Source organism: Armigeres subalbatus, chromosome 2 (genome assembly GCF_024139115.2).
Source record: "Armigeres subalbatus isolate Guangzhou_Male chromosome 2, GZ_Asu_2, whole genome shotgun sequence".
In the NCBI taxonomy this organism is placed as follows: domain Eukaryota; kingdom Metazoa; phylum Arthropoda; class Insecta; order Diptera; family Culicidae; genus Armigeres; species Armigeres subalbatus.
In genome coordinates, this window is record NC_085140.1 from 244,263,431 (window position 1) to 244,284,528 (window position 21,098).

At 45.3% G+C, this 21,098-nt stretch overlaps 1 protein-coding gene across 4 annotated transcripts; it reads right to left on the minus strand.

Annotated features, from left to right (window-relative positions):
- Positions 1-10,055: 10,055 nt before the first annotated feature.
- Positions 10,056-21,098, minus strand: LOC134216117 (uncharacterized). Of its 4 annotated transcripts, none has more exons than XR_009980496.1 (3): positions 20,750-21,098; positions 20,103-20,409; positions 10,056-10,207 (listed from the first exon to the last, which is right to left on the minus strand). XR_009980496.1 is itself a non-coding variant. In XM_062695109.1 (2 exons), exons 1-2 carry the CDS (start codon positions 19,211-19,213, stop codon positions 10,197-10,199), a joined length of 660 nt encoding a protein of 219 aa, XP_062551093.1. In that variant the 5' UTR covers positions 19,214-19,297; the 3' UTR covers positions 10,056-10,196. The 4 variants fall into 4 exon arrangements, 1 of the variants encoding a protein (XP_062551093.1); XR_009980497.1 differs by having other exon boundaries at positions 20,103-20,566; XR_009980498.1 differs by lacking the exon at positions 20,103-20,409.

Genomic DNA, 21,098 nt, shown 5'->3' on the forward strand with positions numbered 1-21,098 from the left:
TTACTAGATAAAGATTGTCGCTGTCGTCGCTGTCCGAAACATCTTTTGCTGGCGAGGATAGGGGAGCTAAATGTAACTAAAATATCTTTTGGACAATCACGTCCCGGTTATTAGTTCCTGCTAATACCATCATAAGAATCTTTATCGTTCCCAAAAACCTCTACATACAAATGTTCATGCCGTTTCCTAATCTATAAGGGCAGACAGACAAAAATTAATTCTTATGTGTATAGATTTGGTTTTACGTAGTTTACGTCGAGCGGTCGTGTCTTGTACACAACCATCATGATTTTTTTTTATGAAACAAACATATCACGTAAGGACCGCAAAGAGCAAGTTTTATATTTGAAACTGGTTGATAGACTTTTGCTTACGACTCTAAGGCATTACAAAAGACAAAAGATGTAAATCTTGACAGCGGACAAAAAGCATATAAGTTCCCTTCTCCAAAATGGCCAACATTATTCAAATAGGTTGAAAATGGTAAAAGTTATGAAAATGTCAATATCTGAATACACTAGTACCCTATCTGCCATTCACGTCTGTTTTTTGTTGGCCGCATAAGGGTTAAATTTGTTTTACAATGTGTTTAAATCAGGCTATAGACATCCCTATCTAACTAAGACAAATTGTTGATCTCCATGTAAGTAAAATTAAAATTGATCATGTAGAATACGTTTTTTTTTTTTTTTTTATTCCTTTATTTATTTGATAGGCACTCTGTTTACTTAACCGCTACTGTGCCGATATCTACTGTGGTATTCTGCAGCCAGAATCCACCTAAAATCTATTTTTAGATTTTTCCATTATTCATTGTTGTTGTCGTTGCTGGTCCATCTCGTCGTGAGTCCATTGTGTGTTCGTTTTGTCCATGTCGTGTATCCAATGATCGTTGCATTGTCAGGTTGCCATTTATCCGGGTCACGTTGGAGGAATGCCTCCGAGAAGAACAAGTTGTCAGTCGTCATCAGGCAGCCGTGACGGTGAGGCGTGCACCCCAATACGCCACCGCATAGGCTGCGCATCCGGCGACTGACGAGGGTTTTGGTGGAGGGGCTGGGAATCGAACCCATGACCATTCGCGTGAAAGGCGAACGTGTAGCCAACTACGCTACGGGACCCCCCTCGTAGAATACGTTTTGAATCAATTAAACTCATTAGTCATATTTAATGAATATTCCCGATTTAAGTTCCATATTGAAGAAAGGTGAATTTGGATGTTCTATGATGTTAGGCTTTTTTAGATTTGACGTACGTTGCTCGGCGTTGGTGTTGGTGTTGGCTACGCTAAACATGAGCTCTTAGCATAGGCCTGATTTAAATGCTTTTGCCTTTATGTCTACATGACATAAAATTGATGCCAAGGCTAGAAATTCATGTTTTGTTTTAAGCCAGTTTTGATAAATAATAAAGTTTGTTCTAAAATTGAGTGAAGCGAGATAAGCGTGCGGCCGATTAATATGAATGAATTTTACTATAGATAGTGGAATATATAGATGAGCGAAGATAAATCCTCTGTCTCCAAACGAACTGTCAAACGTGTCTCCAAACGAGCATGACGTCACGATTTCAATGGAAACGTTAAGGGCTGTGACGTCATATGCGCGTGTGCACGGGCAAAAAAATCGACTCAGCCATGCTTTCGCTCATCTATAGATTCTACTATCTATAAATTTTACTACTGGAGGATATAAACAATCAGCATTTGGCACCAATACATTACCAGTTTTCTACTTCCATGTCTAGTTGCTAAAGAGAGCAAACTCATTGCTGATAATAGAAATTGCTATGCCAATAGAAGAAACGTTGACCTGTTACTTTATATTAAATTTACCGAGTTTGTGGTAAAAGCTGCTATATTTAGTGAATACCAATCATAAAAGAAAGAGCATACAAATGTTTTTTTTTCTTCCTAAACAATGGAGGGGGAATCTGCTCAACAGACATCCTGGGTTGACCAGGAAGTGCTGGGTTAGGGGCCACCTCCAATGAGGGAGGCAGGAATGCAACCTCGACCAGATAAACCGTTTCCATTGCCGCCAAGCCCATCGTCCCTTCGGTACAACCAGAAAGTAATGCTTCAAAGGGGGCCAGTGCATAACGCACCCTCGAGGTTAGCTGCGTGTCCTTGCAGCATCGAACATCGTGACTCGCTTTTTTAGAAGAACACCATGGTATCGTGCCAGCGCATTGCCGGCTTTCCAGGTGGCCTTACCACGCCCTATGTCCTCGGAAGGTGGGCAGGGTCGACTTCGCGCCTGCTTCCCTCTGCACGACTGGTATCAAGAATGATGATGCCGCGTGCACCCCAAATTGACCTTTCTGCGATAGGGCCTATTCGCCAGCACACAGAGGGACGCGGTGCCTACGCCTGCCCCAGCCTTGACGAGGACCCCTTTCCGTCCTCGGGCTCGGAACCCGCCCGGTTGACCGACGCCGCGAAAGCGACGATACCATGTTGTTTTTCACGCGGCCACTTTTTCGATAAAAGGATCGAGTTCGACCACAGGGCACCGGTATGACCCATGAAGCCGACTCCGAACCCTTGAACCACCTCTTATTTGCGCCTGAACTAGCCATCCCTCGAGTCCACGCGCCACCTTCTGTGTAGCTCCGAGACGATTTGGACGATAGCCGATAAAACGGCGTTACAACCAACTTCATCTTTACACATCCTCCGAACTAGGTTGTCCGGGGTAGTGTCCAGACCACATGTGGCAAGCATGTGGTCACGCATTGTGCGAAAACGCGGGCACACGAACAACACGTGTTCCGCCGTTTCCTCTAAACCAACGCACACCGGACACTCGGGCGAGGCCGAGTGTCCGAACCGGTGTAGGTACTGTCTGAAGCAACCATGGCCTGTAAGGACCTGGGTCAGGTGGAAAGTGATTTCCCATGGCGCCTCTTGACCCACGTACCTATCTCCGGTATCAACCTATGTGTCCATCTACCCTTAGTGGAACTGTCCCACGCACGCTGCCATTTGACCATTGAGGCCAACCTGACAGTCCTGCGGATGCCTCTCGTGCCGCGCATTTCAAAGCACTCTATGTCTTCACCGATAACGATGTCAATAGGCATCATACCGGTGATGACGCAGAGTGCATCGTGCGACACGGTACGGTACGCGCTCGCAACTCTTAGGCACATGAGCCTATACGTACTTTCTAACTTCGTTCTGTAGCAGTTAATACGCAGGGCCGTGCCCCAAGCTGGCCCCCATACCTCAGTATGGACAGAGTAACGCTAGCCAGAAGCTTGCGCTTGCTGGCATAAACCGCAGAGCTATTGGACATCATCCGGGACAATGCCACTATAGCTGTGGAGGCACGCTTGCAGGCGTAATTGACGTGGCTACCAAAGGTGAGCTTATCGTCGATTATTACCCCCAAGAGTTTGATTGAGCATTCAGAGGTGATCGTGCAGTTGCCTGCCCTTATCACCGCTTGCTGCTCCGACTTTCGGTTGTTAACTACAACCACCTCAGTCTTGAGGTGAGCCAGTTCTAACTTCCTGGAACTCATCCACTCCTCCACAATTGCGATCGAGTGGGCTGCAGTCAACTCCACCTCTTCGATCGATTCGCCGTAGACCTCCAGCGTAATATCGTCAGCGAAGCCAACGATTACCACGCCCACCGGGAACTTCAACCTCAAGACACCGTCGTACATGACGTTCCATAACACCGGACCCAGTATGGAACCTTGCGGAACCCCTGAGGTTATGTCAACACACTTCCGACCTGCCTCCGTGTCGTATAACAGTACTCGATTCTGAAAATAGCTTGTACAGGTACTCGGGAATTCCAAGACGCAGGAGCGCATCTGCAATAGCTGCCCAACTGGCACTATTGAATGCATTCCTCATGTCGAGAGTCACTACTGCACAATAGCGAACTCCCCTCCTCTTACGCTGGATGGCTATATCTCCGCGGATTTGGTAACCGACAAGATAGCGTCTACGGTCGACTTACCCCTTCGGAAGCCAAACTGGTTATTCGATAGACCACCCGCACCCTCCGTGCGTATCAACAACATGTTGAGGATGATCTTCTCGAGCACCTTCTCCGCCGTATCAAGCAGGCATATTGGTCTCTATGCCGACGGATCCCCCGGTGGTTTTCCCGCCTTTGGCAATAGGACCAAGCTCTGCCTTTTCCATGCTTCAGGGAAGACTCCCTCGTCCAGGCATCTCTGCATGACAGATCTGAACATCTCGGGAGCCTCGGCAATGGCCGCTTTAATGGCCAGGTTCGGAATACCATCCGGTCCTGGCGCCTTACCTACACTAAGGGACTGTGCAATCCCCGCAAGTTCCGCCACAGTTACTCTTCCTCATCGGCCACCCTGGCTCCTGGCAGCTCCACGAAGGGAGGCCAGGGGCTTGGGTCGTGACGTGGGAAGAGCCCCGCGATGATCCTCTCCAGCATCTCTGGAGACCGCTCTGTAGGGGCCATCGCCCCACGTGTCTTGGCCATTACGACCCTATAGGCGTCACCCCATGGATTTGCGTTGGCACTTTGACACAGGCCCTCGAAGCAGGCTTTTTTGCTTGATCTAATCTCAGTCTTCAGAGCGGCTCTAGCAGCCACGAACGCCACCCGTCGTTCAACACGCTCCTCTTCTGTGCGTGCTCGCTGCATCCGCCTCCTTGCCCGTAGGCAGGCGCGGCGCAGGTTCGCAATTGCTTGAGTCCACCAGTAAGCCGGTGGTCCCCCATTCCTAGGGTGGACTTTCCTAGGCATGGTGGCATCGCATGCACGCGAGAGTACTGTTACCAGCTGCTCGCCACTCAGACCGAGAGTATTGTGCTCGCGGCGGAGCGCTTCCTTAAACACCTCGTCGTCGAAGTATGATGTCTTCCACATACGAGGACTAGGCCTCGCCCCTTCTTCCGTCCGCTGAATGCTGGTCGTATAGTCGATACTGTAGCGAACCGCCAGGTGGTCGCTGTGAGTGTAGCCATCATCTACCCTCCAGTTCGAACTACTCGTTTGGCCAGGGCTCCAGAACGTAACGTCGATAATCGACTCGGCGCCGTTCCAGCTGTAGGTACTTTGGTACCGACATTAGCCAAGTCCACATCCAACATGGCCAGTGATTCCAGCAGGATCTGCCCCGTTGATTCGTGGATCGGCTTCCCATTCCACGGCCCAAGCGTTGAAGTCCCCGCTATCACCACCGGCCTACGCCCCATCAAGTTAGCCGTCAAACAATCTAGCATTCGACCGAACTGCTCGATCGACCATCGAGGAGGCGCATAGCAGCTGCAGAAGAAGACCCCGTTTATTTTGGCAATGACGAAGCCCTCGTGTGTCGAAGACACCAACTCTTGAACTGGGTATTTCCCCGTTGTCCATATCGCTGCCATTTGAGACCCATCGGTGACCCAATTACCGTTCCTGGCGGGTACCCGGTAAGGATCTGCTATGATGGCGATATCCGTCCCCCATTCAGCAACTGTCTGACACAGCAGTTGCTGGGCTGCATCACAGTGGTTCAGGTTTAGCTGCGTTACCTGCACTGTGATTTTGCAACACGCTTAAACGCCGGCACTTCGAACCCCCATGGGGTGCTTGCTGTTCGCAGCTTTGCTGGAACAGATCAAACAGTTGGGAGGGTTCGTGCAGCATTGTGCCTTATGTCCCTCAATCCGCAGCGTCGACAGAGCTTGCTTCTGTCAGGGCCTTTGCAGTCCCATTGCTTGTGCCCCGGTTCCAGGCACTTGAAGCAAACTTCGGGTTGCTCGTATATGCCCACAGGGCATACCGACCACCCACCTTGACGCTCCCTAACTTGACTACCTTGGAGGCGTCAGCTACAGGTAGCCGAACCAATGCTACCTGTGTCCCTGCTGGACCTTTCCGTAGCCGAACGGCTGCGGTGGACGCCTCCACTTCACACTGTCGCCGCAGTGCCGTGACGAGCTCTTCGACTTCGGTGATCTCGTCCAGGTCTTTAACCCTTAGATTCACCTCCGTCGTGAGTGCCCTCACCTTGACCGTCTCGCCTAGGACTTCCTCCGCCAACTTCTTGTAGGCGGCACCCTTTTGCGAGACGCCCCGCTTTAGCTCGAGGATCATCTCGCCCGTCCGGGTACGTCTTATTCGACGTACGTCGGCGCCGAGTTCACCGAGCTTGACGTCACTCCTCATCGCCTTCAAGACGTCCGAGTACTTAGCCTCGTCCGTTTTGATGACTAGGGCATCGCCCCTGGAGCGATTGGCGCCTACCCTAGACTTTCTGCTACCCTCATTCGCCTTATTCTTGACCAGGGTCCAGGAGGCGTCATCCCCCTCTATTTCCCTGGTCTGGGGCGGCTGAGAGCTCTCAGCCTGCCGTAACCCCTTACCACCGTCTTTCCTGGGTGGACGGACCTTTCCAGGTCCTTCCTCCCTGGTTTTGGAGGTACCTGGCCGGGGTTCGGCTTCCCAGCCCCACTACCCTTGTTCGGGGTAGTAACCTCCGCGTTTTGGGGCGGCCCCCAGGGAGCTCATCCCCTGGAGCCTGTCTCCCCCGTTTTTGTGTCTGCTCCGTTGGAGCAGCCACCCCCGACGTGCCCGCGAATACTTGAGCCTCGGTCTGGGCAGACTTTGGCACCACCGTCTTCGCTGGCACGTTCTCGGTCGATTCGACCTTGCCCAAATCCGCGAATTCTTGGGCCTCAGTCTGGGTAGACCTTGACTCCATGGATTTCACGGGTTCGCACTTGGCCGTCCCGACCGCCTTTCCAGCTTGGCGTCCAACATCGACTTCCGAAGTTTCTGCAAGCTCCTCTTGAGGTCCTTACTGATATTATGCTTCGATGACGCAAAGTCGATGATGGCGTCCAGCTGTTCCGTCGCCACCTCGAAGGCCGAAAGCCCATCGCGTTTGCGGTTCATCGCATCCACAAGCCATGGGCCGTCAATAACCTCTACCGGCGTTTTTTTAGCCGAGAGGAAGGTTAAGTGACCCACGCTGGCGCTGCGCACTGAGCTGCCGACTATTGCCTCTGGCCTCCTAGGCAGCATACAAATGTATACCAGTTAAACTGTACCTGTGATTTAGTGTAATTATTCATTATTTTTATCATTCAATTTGGCGAATGTCTTAGACTGCCAAGAATAGGTATTTTCCCCTATTCAAACCAAATTCCTTTCCATTGGTTTGTTTTTAATGGGATGGAAATAGGAGCTATAAGATTAAGTGGCGAACCGTTCCCCTAGGAGTCCTGGCAAAATTTCAGGCAATTCGGTGGCCATTTAGGGGTGGCGCGAAGTCAATTTATGTTTATATGGAAATTTGTATGGGAAAAACTTAAAATTACTTCAAATCCCCCTACAACTCTTAAATCGTGATGATTTCAAGTAAACATCCCCAACTTCCATTGTTGGAATCTATTTGAGCTCAACCAGTGGGTAACTAATTAATTTTGATTTATATTTCAACTGCTACGTTGATGCTAATTACACTATTTTAGATATTTATCTCATATTCACACTGTCAATAGAACTGTTAAATCTACTCATAACTAATGTGTTATCCGGAGGTCTCATTCATATCGATTTCAAAAATGGAGGTTGGGGATGTTTATTTGAATTCATCACGATTTGACAGTTGTAGGGAGACTTGAATAAATTTTAAGTTTTTCCCATACAAATTTCCATATAAACATAAATTGACTTCGCGCCACCCCGAATCGCCTGAAATTTTGCCAGGACTCCTATATTATCAAAATGATGCTAATAGACATATGGGAGTTGGAAATATCGAACATTTCTCTGGCTGACGAGGGAGATGGAGCCGCAGCAACCGGGGACATTCGCTTCCTCTACGATATCTCACGACGTTTTAGCAACTCACGACGAAGATGAATGCAACGATGCCTGTGAAAGACGCGAATGATCAGTTATTGACCGACCCAACTGACCAGCTGAAACGCTAGTTCGAGCACTTCGAACAACTTTTTCAAGTGCCAGCCAGGCCACCACCACCTCGGCATGACCTGCCTAGGATCCGACATATAACACGCGTCAATACCGAAGCTCCATCACTGCTAGAGATTCAGCCATCTAAAGAATATCAGCCGAGATGCTCAAAGCTGACCCCAAGACATCCGCTCAACTACTGCATCGTTTATTTCGTAATGTCTGGTTCACCGCAACTTTCCCGGTCGACTGGATGCAAGGTATCTTAGTGAAGGTACCCAAAAAGGGTGACCTGACTGTATGCGATAACTGGCGAGGCATTATGTTGCTGTGTACCGTTCTCAAAGCTCTATGCAAAGTTATACTAGCCCGTACTTCAAGAGAAGATCGATGCGACTCTCTGGCGGCAGCAGGCCGGATTCCGTGCCGGAAGATCCTGTGTGGACCATATTGTCACGCTCCTTATCATTCTGGAGCAGGTCAACGAATTCCAAGAGTCCCTTTACTTGATATTCATTGACTACTAAAAAGCTTTCGACCTTCTCAATCACGAGAATTTGTGGAGCGCCCTGAGACGCAATCCGGGTTGTAGCTGGTGTGAGGCAAGGATGTATTATATCACCGTTACTGTTCCTCATCGTAATCGACGAGATTCTGGTAGGTGCGATTAATCGTGAACCAATCCGCGGGCTGTTATGGCAGCCTATAACCATGGAGCACCTAAACGACTTCAATTTGGCTGATGACGTTGCACTCCTCGCTCATCGGCGCTCTGATATGCAGAGTAAGCTCAACGACCTTGCCGAGCGCTCCTCTTCGGCAGGCTTAGTCGGATGTAAACACGGTGACCCCCTCCAGTTTCACAGTACCGTGCGGGACCGAAATCCGTACAGCACCGAAATCCGTCCACCTCATGAGATATCAATAAATTAAAGGAGGTTAAAGGTAATTAATGTAGGAATAATTAATCTTATCCTGTTCAGATACTTGGCAGTAAGCTTTTAGGGCATAGAATTGGAAAGAAGCCTTTGAAATTAAAACAACAAAAATCAAAAACAAATCTCCACCCACCAAACGCGGAGTTTGTGCCGCCATTTTGTTTTTGGGTAGAGCATAATTGCTCCAAAAGTAACAGTGTTTCAATTGCAAAACATTACATAAGATAAGCGGAATACAAATCGAAGGGATCGCTTCTCAAGGTGCGTGTCGAACTATTTACAGTGGTAGTTTAGTCAATCAGACTGTTCCAATTTAAATATTTAGTGAAGAAATAGCTGTACGGATTTTGATTCTTTGATTCGAAATCCGTCCACGGTGGGCGGATTTCGAGTCAGGAGTAGTTGATTTAATTCATTATTTTATCATATTTTTCGTAGTTTTTAATGCGTAAATGCGAAACACTTCAAAAGTAGAAGCCTTCATGCGCCTGTGTCAATGACAAACGTTATATTTACATTTGATTTATATTTTCTAATGACTTTTTCATATACTAAGGTGCTTAAGTGTACGGATTTCGATGCCCCACGGTAGCCGGGCAACCAGTAGAGAATGTTGAAAGCTTCCAATATCTTGGTTGCCAAATGGCGTCAGACGGCGGCACCAAGATCGACGTGGGCTCACGGATCAAGAAATCAAGAACTGCCTATTATATACTGATGAGTATTAATCACCCGCGGAGGACAGTAGAATAAGGGTTTTCGGAGAGTTGTTGAAATGCGTGTTAACGCTTGGAGGGTTGCGATCAAAAGAGGCCGACAAACGCCGGACCGTTTATTAGGTAGGGTATCGGTAGCATCCTTCTGCTACAAACATTAGTTTATAGCAGCTGCACTGATAGTGCAGTTTAGTTAAATTTAGATACACATCAATCCTTCCTTCTTTAAAGTTATTGTTTACAATGTGAATTTGAAGGAATTATTTTCTCATATTTACAAAACTTGTTTAATCACCTTTGCTATTGAAAATATTCGAAATTACTTCTGTAATAGTTCTTGTACATTGTTCTCGAACGCCATGGCAGGCCATCGAGCGCCAAACTAATTACGTTCCTCCATGTTCGATGCGGCTTGACCAATCGTGATTCGATACCGGGTAATTCGCACTCCAGGAAACCCCAGAAAGATTCTTCGTACCTGGTTGGATCGTTTCTTGCAGTGGTGGTGGAGATGGACCAGGGTTATCGACAGTACGATCGACATGCACCACCATCCTTCGCCGCACACGGCCGCCCGCATCATTGGTGATCTTAACTTGACTTCGGTGCGCCGTGGTAATCTTACCGTTTTCAATCGTAATCTGTAAAATATTTTTACAAAAAGGAAAATATGTTTTTAACCAATTAGCCTGACGGTTTATATTCTTACACCTTAAGGCATCATCAGCCATCAGACTGTCCAAAGGATTTTCACTAGGTATTTTACTAATATTGGTATTAGATCCAGTGATTATTTCATCACTACGATTATCACAATAAATTAATGGTACGATTTTATTGTCTTTGTATTTCTTTACATTAATCATACTGATTAACAGTTTAAAAGTATGGACTAAAACTATCTGAGAAGAAATAAATCCTTCAGGGCTGGTAGCGATGAATGCCGTTTAAAATAGTGACTTTAGTGACCAACGATGACAAAAAAGTGACCAAATAGTGACTTTTCTATTGCAGAAAAAGTGACCAAATAGTGACTTTTGTATGTTGTTTTGAACCGGGCATAGAACAACAAGTTGCATTAGCATTGTTACGGTATAATTCGTAGATTGCAAACTAGTGTGTTATTTTTGAAATCCTTATGTAGAATGCTATCAGAAATCAAGAAAAGGCAAAAACTACAAAAGCATGATGATTACTGCTACTGGCCATGCCCATCTTCATCGTAAGAAGGGAGAGGATGAAAGCAGGAGGCCAGCGTCTGCGACACTTTCATGAGTATAACAAAATTATGTGGATGATTACAACATTTGTTGTTTAGTATGAGCTCGAAGTTACAGCTAAAGAATAAATTATATAAAATTATCTTATAGATTTCGCGACTATTTGGACTCACAAAGTTTATAAATAATTGGTATGATCATTTGTTTGAGAAAATACAAAGTAATTAAAATAATGAAGAAACTTTTAAAATACGATTTTACCTGTTATTGAACTATGGTTTTGAATTTTAAAAAAGTTTTTACCGCAGCATTCCGAGGAAAATTTTGAAAATCCAATAAAACCAATCCAAAAATTCTCTTGTCATAAGACGAGTTTGTACAATCCCATTGAATTCCACCACTTAATTGTATCTTGACAGATACGTATTTCGACCTCAACAGTAAGGCCGTCTTCAGTGTCTCGTACTTGACTCGACTTCGAGTCGAGTCGAGTCAAGTACGAGACACTGAAGACGGCCTTACTGTTGAGGTCGAAATACGTATCTGTCAAGATACAATTAAGTGATTCAATGGGATTGTACAAACTCGTCTTATGGCAAGTGAAGACATTCCACTAAAAAGCTCAAAATAATTTTCTTACCAAAAATTCTAATAAACTTTAATTTCTAAATGGCAGACTTTAGTATTAAAGTTAATTAAAAATATGTGGCCAAAAAAATCTCGAGTTGAAAAATCTTTTAAATCTAATTAGTTTTTTGGTTTTGTTTTAGATTTAAAAACTCCGACCAATTCATTCTCCTTCACACTAGTTTTTTGGGTATCTTTCCTTAATTGTTAATAAATAGAATCACTTCCACAATTTTTTTTTCGAGACTTATCTCGAAGGGTCGCAAGGTGGATTTAACAATCATAAACGGATTTAACAACCATTCAACATCGACGCCCTTATTGCTCATTATTATACGCAGACTACATGGTTCTGGTATCGAAACTCCTAAATTCTGTACTCTTTACTTGAGGGTCGCATTTCGCACTTTAACAAAATTCGTGAAAAAAAGATTATAGTTGACATGAATCGGAAATAACCTCACGATTTCCACAACACACTTGGAACTTTTTGGGTGCATATTTCCCTAATTTAATATATTGCTACCAGATCCACATTTGATTTGATTGATCATGGGTGAGATAACCGTGCACTTTGTAGCTCCGTGATTGACCAGAACAATCGTAATTGCACAGGGAACCAATGCATGGAATCATGGGATTTGCTCTCCAACCTCAATGTACGCAGTCCGAGAGCTCTTGTATTTTAACCGGCGATAACGGCGCAGCAGGAGGGCAGCAGGGACTATGTCCAAGGGCTTGACGATCCCTCCCCAGGCCATCTGCGAGTTGTGGGGCTTGCCTAGGATGTGGTGGGGTTTGACAGTGGGCCCTGTTAAACCTCTATAAAAAGCTGCATGTATCCGCAAGTAGGCCCCACCAAAGCGACCGTGTGCCGCTCAAAGCGCACAAGCCCAAGTCCTGGTGTTAGGTGGGACGCTAAACAGCCCTGACACGACGGCCCTCCGACGAGACAGGAGGTTTGCGCTGGCCCAATAAGCCGCCTAGAAAACCAATCATTACGAACAATATAAGAGATAATGCGACTCGATATAATCGGCAAAGACCTAGGCGACGAATACAGGATCACGATTGGAAGCTTGGAACATGGAATTGCAAGTCGCTAGGTTTCGCAGGTTGCGACAGGATGATCTACGATGAATTACATCCCCGCAACTTCGACGTCGTGGCGCTGCAGGAGATTTGCTGGACAGGACAGAAAGTGTGGAAAAGCGGGCATCGAGCGGCTACCTTCTACCAAAGCTGTGGCACCACCAACAAGCTGGGAACCGGCTTCATAGTGCTGGGTAAGATGCGCCAACGCGTGATTGGGTGGCAGCCAATCAACGCAAGGATGTGCAAGCTGAGGATTAAAGGCCGTTTCTTCAACTATAGCATCATCAACGTGCACTGCCCCACGAAGGGAGACCCGACGACGAGAAAGAAGCGTTCTACGCACAGCTGGAGCAGACATACGATGGATGCCCACTGCGGGACGTTAAAATCGTCATCGGTGACATGAACGCACAGGTAGGAAAGGAGGAAATGTATAGACCGGTCATCGGACCGGATAGTCTGCACACCGTATCGAATGACAACGGCCAACGATGCATAAACTTCGCAGCCTCCCGCGGAATGGTAGTCCGAAGCACCTTCTTTCCCCGCAAAAATATCCACAAGGCCACATGGAGATCACCTAACCAAGAAACGGAAAACCAAATCGACCACGTTCTAATCGACGGTAAATTCTTCTCCGACATCACGAACGTCCGCACTTACCGCAGTGCGAATATTGAATCCGACCACTACCTCGTTGCAGTATGCCTGCGCTCAAAACTCTCGACGGTGTACAACACGCGTCGAAGTCGGACGCCGCGGCTTAACATTGGGCGGCTACAAGATGGTAGACTAGCCCAAGAATACGCGCAACAGCTGGAAGTGGCACTTCCAACGGAAGAGCAGCTAGGCGCAGCGTCTCTTGAAGATGGCTGGAGAGATATTCGATCCGCCATTGGTAGCACCGCAACCGCTGCACTTGGCACGGTGCCCCCGGATCAGAGAAACGACTGGTATGACGGCGAATGTGAGCAGTTAGTGGAAGAGAAGAATGCAGCATGGGCGAGATTGCTGCAACACCGCACGAGGGCGAATGAGGCACGATATAAACAGGCGCGGAACAGACAAAACTCGATTTTCCGGAGGAAAAAGCGCCAGCAGGAAGATCGAGACCGTGAAGAAACGGAGCAACTGTACCGCGCTAATAACACACGAAAGTTCTATGAGAAGTTAAACCGTTCACGTAAGGGCCACGTGCCACAGCCTGATATGTGTAAGGACATAAACGGGAAACTTCTTAGGAACGAGCGTGAGGTGATCCGAAGGTGGCGGCAGCACTACGAAGCACACCTGAATGGCGATGTGGCAGACGAAGATGGCGGTATGGTGATGGACCTGGGAGAACGCGCGCAGGACATAATTCTACCGGCTCCGGGTCTCCAGGAAATCCAGGAGGAGATTGGCCGGCTGAAGAACAACAAAGCCCCTGGGGTTGACCAACTACCAGGAGAGCTATTTAAACACGGTGGTGTGGCACTGGCTAGAGCGCTGCACTGGGTCATTACCAAGATTTGGGAGGAGGAAGTTTTGCCGCAGGAGTGGATGGAAGGTGTCGTGTGTCCCATCTACAAAAGGGCGATAAGCTGGATTGTAGCAACTACCGCGCAATCACATTGCTGAACGCCGCCTACAAGGTACTCTCCCAAATTTTATGCCGTCGACTAGCACCAACTGCAAGGGAGTTCGTGGGGCAGTACCAGGCGGGTTTTATGGGCGAACGCTCCACCACGGACCAGGTGTTCGCCATTCGCCAAGTACTGCAGAAATGCCGCGAATACAACGTGCCCACACATCATCTATTCATCGACTTCAAAGCCGCATATGATACAATCGATCGGGACCAGCTATGGCAGCTAATGCACGAACACGGTTTTCCGGATAAACTGACACGGTTGATCAAAGCGACGATGGATCGGGTGATGTGCGTAGTTCGAGTTTCAGGGGCATTCTCGAGTCCTTCGAAACCCGCAGAGGGTTACGGCAAGGTGATGGTCTTTCCTGTTTGCTATTCAACATCGCTTTGGAAGGGGAAACGAAGAGCAGGGATTAACACGAGTGGTACAATTTTCAATAAGTCCGTCCAGCTATTTGGTTTCGCCGACGACATAGATATTATGGCACGTAACTTTGAGAAGATGGAGGAAGCCTACATCAGACTGAAGAGGGAAGCTAAGCGGATCGGACTAGTCATCAACACGTCGAAGACGAAGTACATGATAGGAAGAGGTTCAAGAGAAGACAATGTGAGCCACCCACCGCGAGTTTGCATCGGTGGTGACGAAATCGAGGTGGTAGAAGAATTTGTGTACTTGGGCTCACTGGTGACTGCGAAAATGACACCAGCAGAGAAATTCGGAGACGCATAGTGGCTGGAAATCGTACGTACTTTGGACTCCGCAAGACGCTCCGATCGAATAGAGTTCGCCGCCGTACCAAACTGGCAATCTACAAAACGCTAATTAGACCGGTAGTCCTCTACGGACACGAGACCTGGACGATGCTCGTGGAGGACCAACGCGCACTTGGAGTTTTCGAAAGGAAAGTGCTGCGTACCATCTATGGTGGGGTGCAGATGGCGGACGGTACGTGGAGGAGGCGAATGAACCACGAATTGCATCAGCTGTTGGGAGAACCATCCATCGTTCACACCGCGAAAATCGGACGACTGCGATGGGCCGGGCACGTAGCCAGAATGTCGGACAGTAACCCGGTGAAAATGGTTCTCGAAAACGATCCGACGGGCACAAGAAGGCGAGGTGCGCAGCGGGCAAGGTGGATCGATCAGGTGGAAGATGACTTGCGGACCCTCCGTAGACTGCGTGGTTGGCGACGTGTAGCCATGGACCGAGCCGAATATAGAAGAAGAAGACTCTTATATACCGCACAGGCCTTAGTCTGATTAAATAAATAATAACGGCGCTGGTCACGTCCTCACGGTCTACCGAGGATGGGAAGGAATTGATGATGCAGTCACTCGCCCACTGTAAACCGAGAACGCCTCTGGACTCGCCACGAGTTTATGCGGAATTTTCTTGAAATCTAGGGGTTATCATGGCATAGGTTCGTCTTGGTTAACGGGTTGTTGCTAATGTGGTAGTGATGAAAAGGTGGTATATCTAGACCAACATTTGAAAAGGGCGTAACAGCCAAAATTTATTCCTTTTGATTCCTAGTCTACATATATAGCTATATATGTAGACAAAGAATCAGAAGGATTAAATTTTGGCTGTTACGCCCTTTTCAAATGTTGGTCTAGATATGTAAATTGGACGCCAGAAACGAGCTTTGTCGCTCAGATATCGAACCGCCAGAATTAGTCAAAATGTAACGTAGAAGATAGAAGTAGGAAGGACCTGGGATTGAAGTCACGACCCTTTGCGTAAGAGGCAGAAGTGGTAGCCATACTATGACCACCAAGCCAGTTAACACATTTGATTTGGTTGATCATAATACCTAGGTACAAATGATTTTTATTTTGAACTTTTTTACAACAGGCAAAGCAAAAATAGTGACTTTAGTGACCATTTTCCGAAAAATAGTGACTTTAGTGACTTTTGGATGCAAATAGTGACTTTTTAGTGACTAGACCCAAAATAGTGACCAAGTCACTAAAAAGTGACTCGCTACCAGGCCTGATCCTTCCATCGTCATATTGTTTTCAAAATTTATTGAAAATAGTCCAATTAAATCCTCCAGTTCTGCCTTTAAGTATGTTGGGTCAAGTAGAAACATTCTCACTAAATCTTTAACTATACGAACTAGTCTCTTCCCCTTGCCATTCATAGCGGGATTATATGGAGGACTGTCCGAAACCCATATTCCTTGCCTCTCAAAAAAATTCTTGAAGTCATGAGGATTTAATAGAGGACCATTACCTGACATTCTGTCTGGAAACCCAAATTTAGCCAAATATGCTAACAGTAGTTTTATCAATTTTTCACATTCCTTTCTATTTTTCATCCATTCAACTTCCATCCTATTTGAAAAGCCATCAACGTTCAATAAATGAACGTGATGTTTGTAGTAGAAAAATCCTTGGTGTATTCTACCAAAAAGTTTTGTGGAAGGAATCCATTTCGTATTAATCAACTGTTTTGGTTGCTCTGCCATAACAGCAGGAGCATCACAAGCACTAACAGTCTTTTTCAAATCAGCAACTGACTGCTCCAAAGGGAATCGCAAACAAATATCAGCATTATTATCCCTTAATGCATTGGGAACGTCAAAAGTTTTCCTATAAATAGGTGTGTCAAATTTTAAAACCAATTCGGCTTCATTACCTTTAAGGTGAAGGTGGGTTGAGTACCAAAACAAAGCTTTGAAAGTATTGGTTCAATAAAAACTATCATATACTGTAGTAGTATTGGTATCGTATTTATTAAAAAACAAAGAATATTAATAGGGTGGTTCAAAAAACGACCCAGCACCACCACGCTCACTCGATTCCGACCCATGCTCCGAGTGTACTCCAAAAACCGATTTGAACAAGAACTGGTTGAGCGCAAGCCGGTTCAAGTTTGTATGAAAACTAGTATGGGAAACTAAACCTTTCATTACACTGGCTACAATGCAATGTCTCCCCTCCAAACGCTGGCGAAAAGAGAACCCACATAGCTGAAAGCAACATTCCTGAGACTTCACTGAACGAAATCCGCACCGCAGGAAAGATCCATTGATTACATAACGCAAAATTAGCATTTTATACCCCACTCACCCCCACGTCACACTTTTTGTATGAAGCATTTGCCCCTTGCGGGATTGCGTAGACTAGACTAGACTAGAAGTATCTGTCCCTGGTACGATAGATATCACAGACAAATTCTGGGTATTTTGTTGAATTGCAAATCCTTCTGAGAAGCCTAATGACCATGCTAAAGACTCGCAACCTCGCTTAAAATCGACTCCCAACTATTGGAACGACCATTCTATATGGATTGTCTATGGAGCTGAAGGTCTTGAATATTTCATCCAGTCATATAGTCTCCCTCTCGCCATCACCCAATGACGGAGGGCCAGAATCCAGAATAATGTTAAATTCAACCTCGCCATATCAACTGTCATACAAACCTGAATCGACCTGTACACGGTAACCCTCTAATCAAACCAGCCCAAACCATCGGATAACACCCAAATTATAAATCATAATCGACTGAGCGTGGCGGAGCAAAATTATTTTTTTAACCACCCTGTTTATTAGTTTGCTGCTGCCGGTGCCGTTGTTTACATTCGCTCCGCGATCAATTTTTAATCGTTTTTTTTTCGGGCAAAAATTGCAGTTTATATTAAGTTTTCGGTTTAAATAAGTGACTGATTTCGAAAATTGATGTTTAATTTGCATTCCATCAACATTTCGGGGTGTTCGTGTGCGGAGAAGTGAGTAAAAACATGATATTTTCAGTGCCCTTTGAGAAGAAGTGAAGTGCAGTGATAAACCCACCAAATCGCGATCGGCTAATAAATTGGCACGAAACTGCTGATTTATGATATTATTCGAGCCGAAATACATAGGACTCTTTGGATAAACATGTTCATTATCACGGGAAGTGAATAAATATGTTGTGAACAGGTTAGTAATTTGAATATTAAACTTTTGTTCGATGCTGTTCGAAGCATTCGAATGTTGGTGGGAGAGGGGTGCGGGAGGTGTGGGGTTGACCCGTGGAAGGTCCGGTGCCATCTTGACTGCCATCGTGGTACTCTTCCAACTATGTCCTTAATAGGAGTCAAAAAATCTTTAATGAAAACATCAGACAATTTAATCTTGACATAATTCATTAAGTCGTTGTGTTGTTCAATTATTCTGTTTTCAGTTACTTGTTTTTCAAAACTATTACGCCAGTTGGGAAAGAAAACTTCCAACCAGGCTCTCCCAAATAAAGGAACAATATCATGATCACTATCCAATACCAGAAGTTTTAATTTTGCCTTTATATTCCGAAAAATAACCGAAACTTTAACTTCTCTAGCAATTTTCAATCGAAAACCGTTTACCACTATCAAACTATTGGAACTTTTTTTCAGTGGAACATTGAATTTAGCCAAAAATAGCTTCTTACCAATCACGGAAACGTCGGAGCCACTATCAATCTCCATCTGCACATTGATGCCTTGAATATCCAGTTCTAGCAAATATGGATGACTTTTGCCAATGGAGGAAACATGCATGCACTGTAATTCACCTGGATCCGAATAATCACTCTTGTCTTTCCAACAACTCATCATATTCGACAAATTATCGTCATTTTTCGCACAGGTTTTTTCAAAGTTGATGTTGTTGATCGGACTCCTCTTGAATTGTTCCAGCTTCGGGCACCTCCTGCGAACATGTCCTCGAACTCCACAATAGTAGCACACTCGCTGATCAATTGCTGGTTGTTCATCGCTCTTCAGTTCCACCGGGTGAACCACTGCATCCAGATACCTTCTTCGCTGTTCCTGGAGCCGCACTTGTCTAACCCGTCCGGTCTGTGAACGATGATTCACACGATTGCTGTACCTATTGTAGGGTTTTGTGTTGCGCTCGTCATCACCTGAAAAATGTCTATAGCCTGCTCGGCTCTTCACTGGACCATGCCTTCGATTTGAATCTGTCATACGTTGAAAAAGGTTACCACAACTTCCAAAAATAGAAGCGATTTGTTCAAAAGAATTGTCTTGTGTTAATGTTTTTGCATTAGAAGCAGCTAACTCCCATGTAGATATCATTTTCTCAACTTGAGCTAGATTCAATTTGTCCCCATATTCCGATAATAACTTTTGTCTCAATGCGTCATCCGACAAGCCAATGAGAATTCGATCAAGTATGCGATCCTGTTTATCACGTTTAAAGTTACAATACTCAGCTTGAATTTTAAGCGAAAAAAGAAATTCACTGGCTGTTTCACCAGACTGCTGTACTCGGGACCCAAATTTGAAACGTTGGATTAAAGCTGAATCCATTTGTCCAGCTTTTGCTTCAGCTTTTCGATCAACTCGTCAAAAGGTGCTGCATCAAGCAATTGATCATTAAAATACAAGTTCTGAGCTACTTCGAATAGAAAATCACCTCCTAGGAGAAACATTTGATCTTTCCTGTCCGCTTCCGCTACTTTATTAACGCGAAAATGATATCCTAATCGCTTGAACCAGGACGCAAACGTTTGTCCTTTGCGGTACGGATCAATATTCGGAACTACGTAACACATCGTTTCTTTAATTTTAAAATAAATAAAACTAATTTCAGTTGAGGCAAATATTAAACCCAAAAAATAAAAATCTAAATAAATTGCAAAATATCAAAACAAAATGGCTTTCTCCAAAAAAATGATCTAAATTCTCCTATTGTTATACACACTTTTCACAATATAGATTGAAAGTCAAATACATTCATGCAACTTCACCAAAAAAGGCGAAAAAAAATCACAAAAAAAATAAAAATCGTCAAAAAACTATTCAAATTTACACAATGCACATCCACCAATTATGCGGTAAACGATCTATTGTTCAGTATTAACACATAATGTACCTTTTCATGAACCAAACAATTCACACAATAAAATATCATAAAGTAATTTGAAACAATGATCAATCAATGAAGGAAAAAATAATGACTTACCAATTATGAATGAACTTGTTACCGAAGCGTGGCAACGCTACCAGACACTTCGACGGTTGTACTCCAAAAATGAAAAGGAATTGTCTGGCCAACCGGCTGCTCGTCGCCGATATCGTCGTCGTATTCGTCGTAATCGTTACGGTCAGTCAGCAACAATCCGGCACCAATAGAAGCGAATTCTCACGGATCTCGAGACGGAAACACAGTTGTCTACTGAAAACAGATTTCAATATCCGCCAGCGAAACCGCACAAAATGGCCAAACAGCTGCTAAAATTTTCCTTCACCGTACCGACGGATCTCTAAACCTTCGTTAAATATAAAGAAAAAGTCTCGTTAATAAAACTTGAAACACTTTTCTTCCCGTAAAATCACTTTTGTTTTACTCCACTGAACACAAAATGGCGTTACGGTACAGCGAACAAAACACACCGTCTCAGCCGCCGAAGCTCGTTATCAAAATCACTAGTTAATAAAATTGGAAAATAAAATCAATTTAATATAAGAAAAAATATCTTCCTCAATTTTTTTTCCGTGTAATTATTTTGTTTTTCGATCCTCGTTTCGATCAATGAATCGATCACTGCCACAAAATGGCTTTTATTGGGCACAATCGTGCTAACACATTTCTTTTCAACCTTCTCTTACCTGTACCGCTACTCCGGACAGTCCCCGTCGGGGAAAATTCCGATTTCTTTTCACAGGCCTTTCACTGCCACTACAGCAGAATCCGCACCTCCGCCCGAGGCAATTTTATTCTTTGCTGCTCCTGCAGGTATCGCGCCACCGCCGGGGCAAAACTGCTCACTCCAAACGAAGGCAAAGTTGTTCAACACGGGCAAAAGGCACTCGATTTTATGCACGCGCACTTTATCTAAGTTTTCACTTACTTTTTCCTCGTCGCCAAATATTATATACTGATAAGTATTAATCACCCGCGGAGGACAGTAGAATAAGGGTTTTCGGAGAGTTGTTGAAATGCGTGTTAACGCTTGGA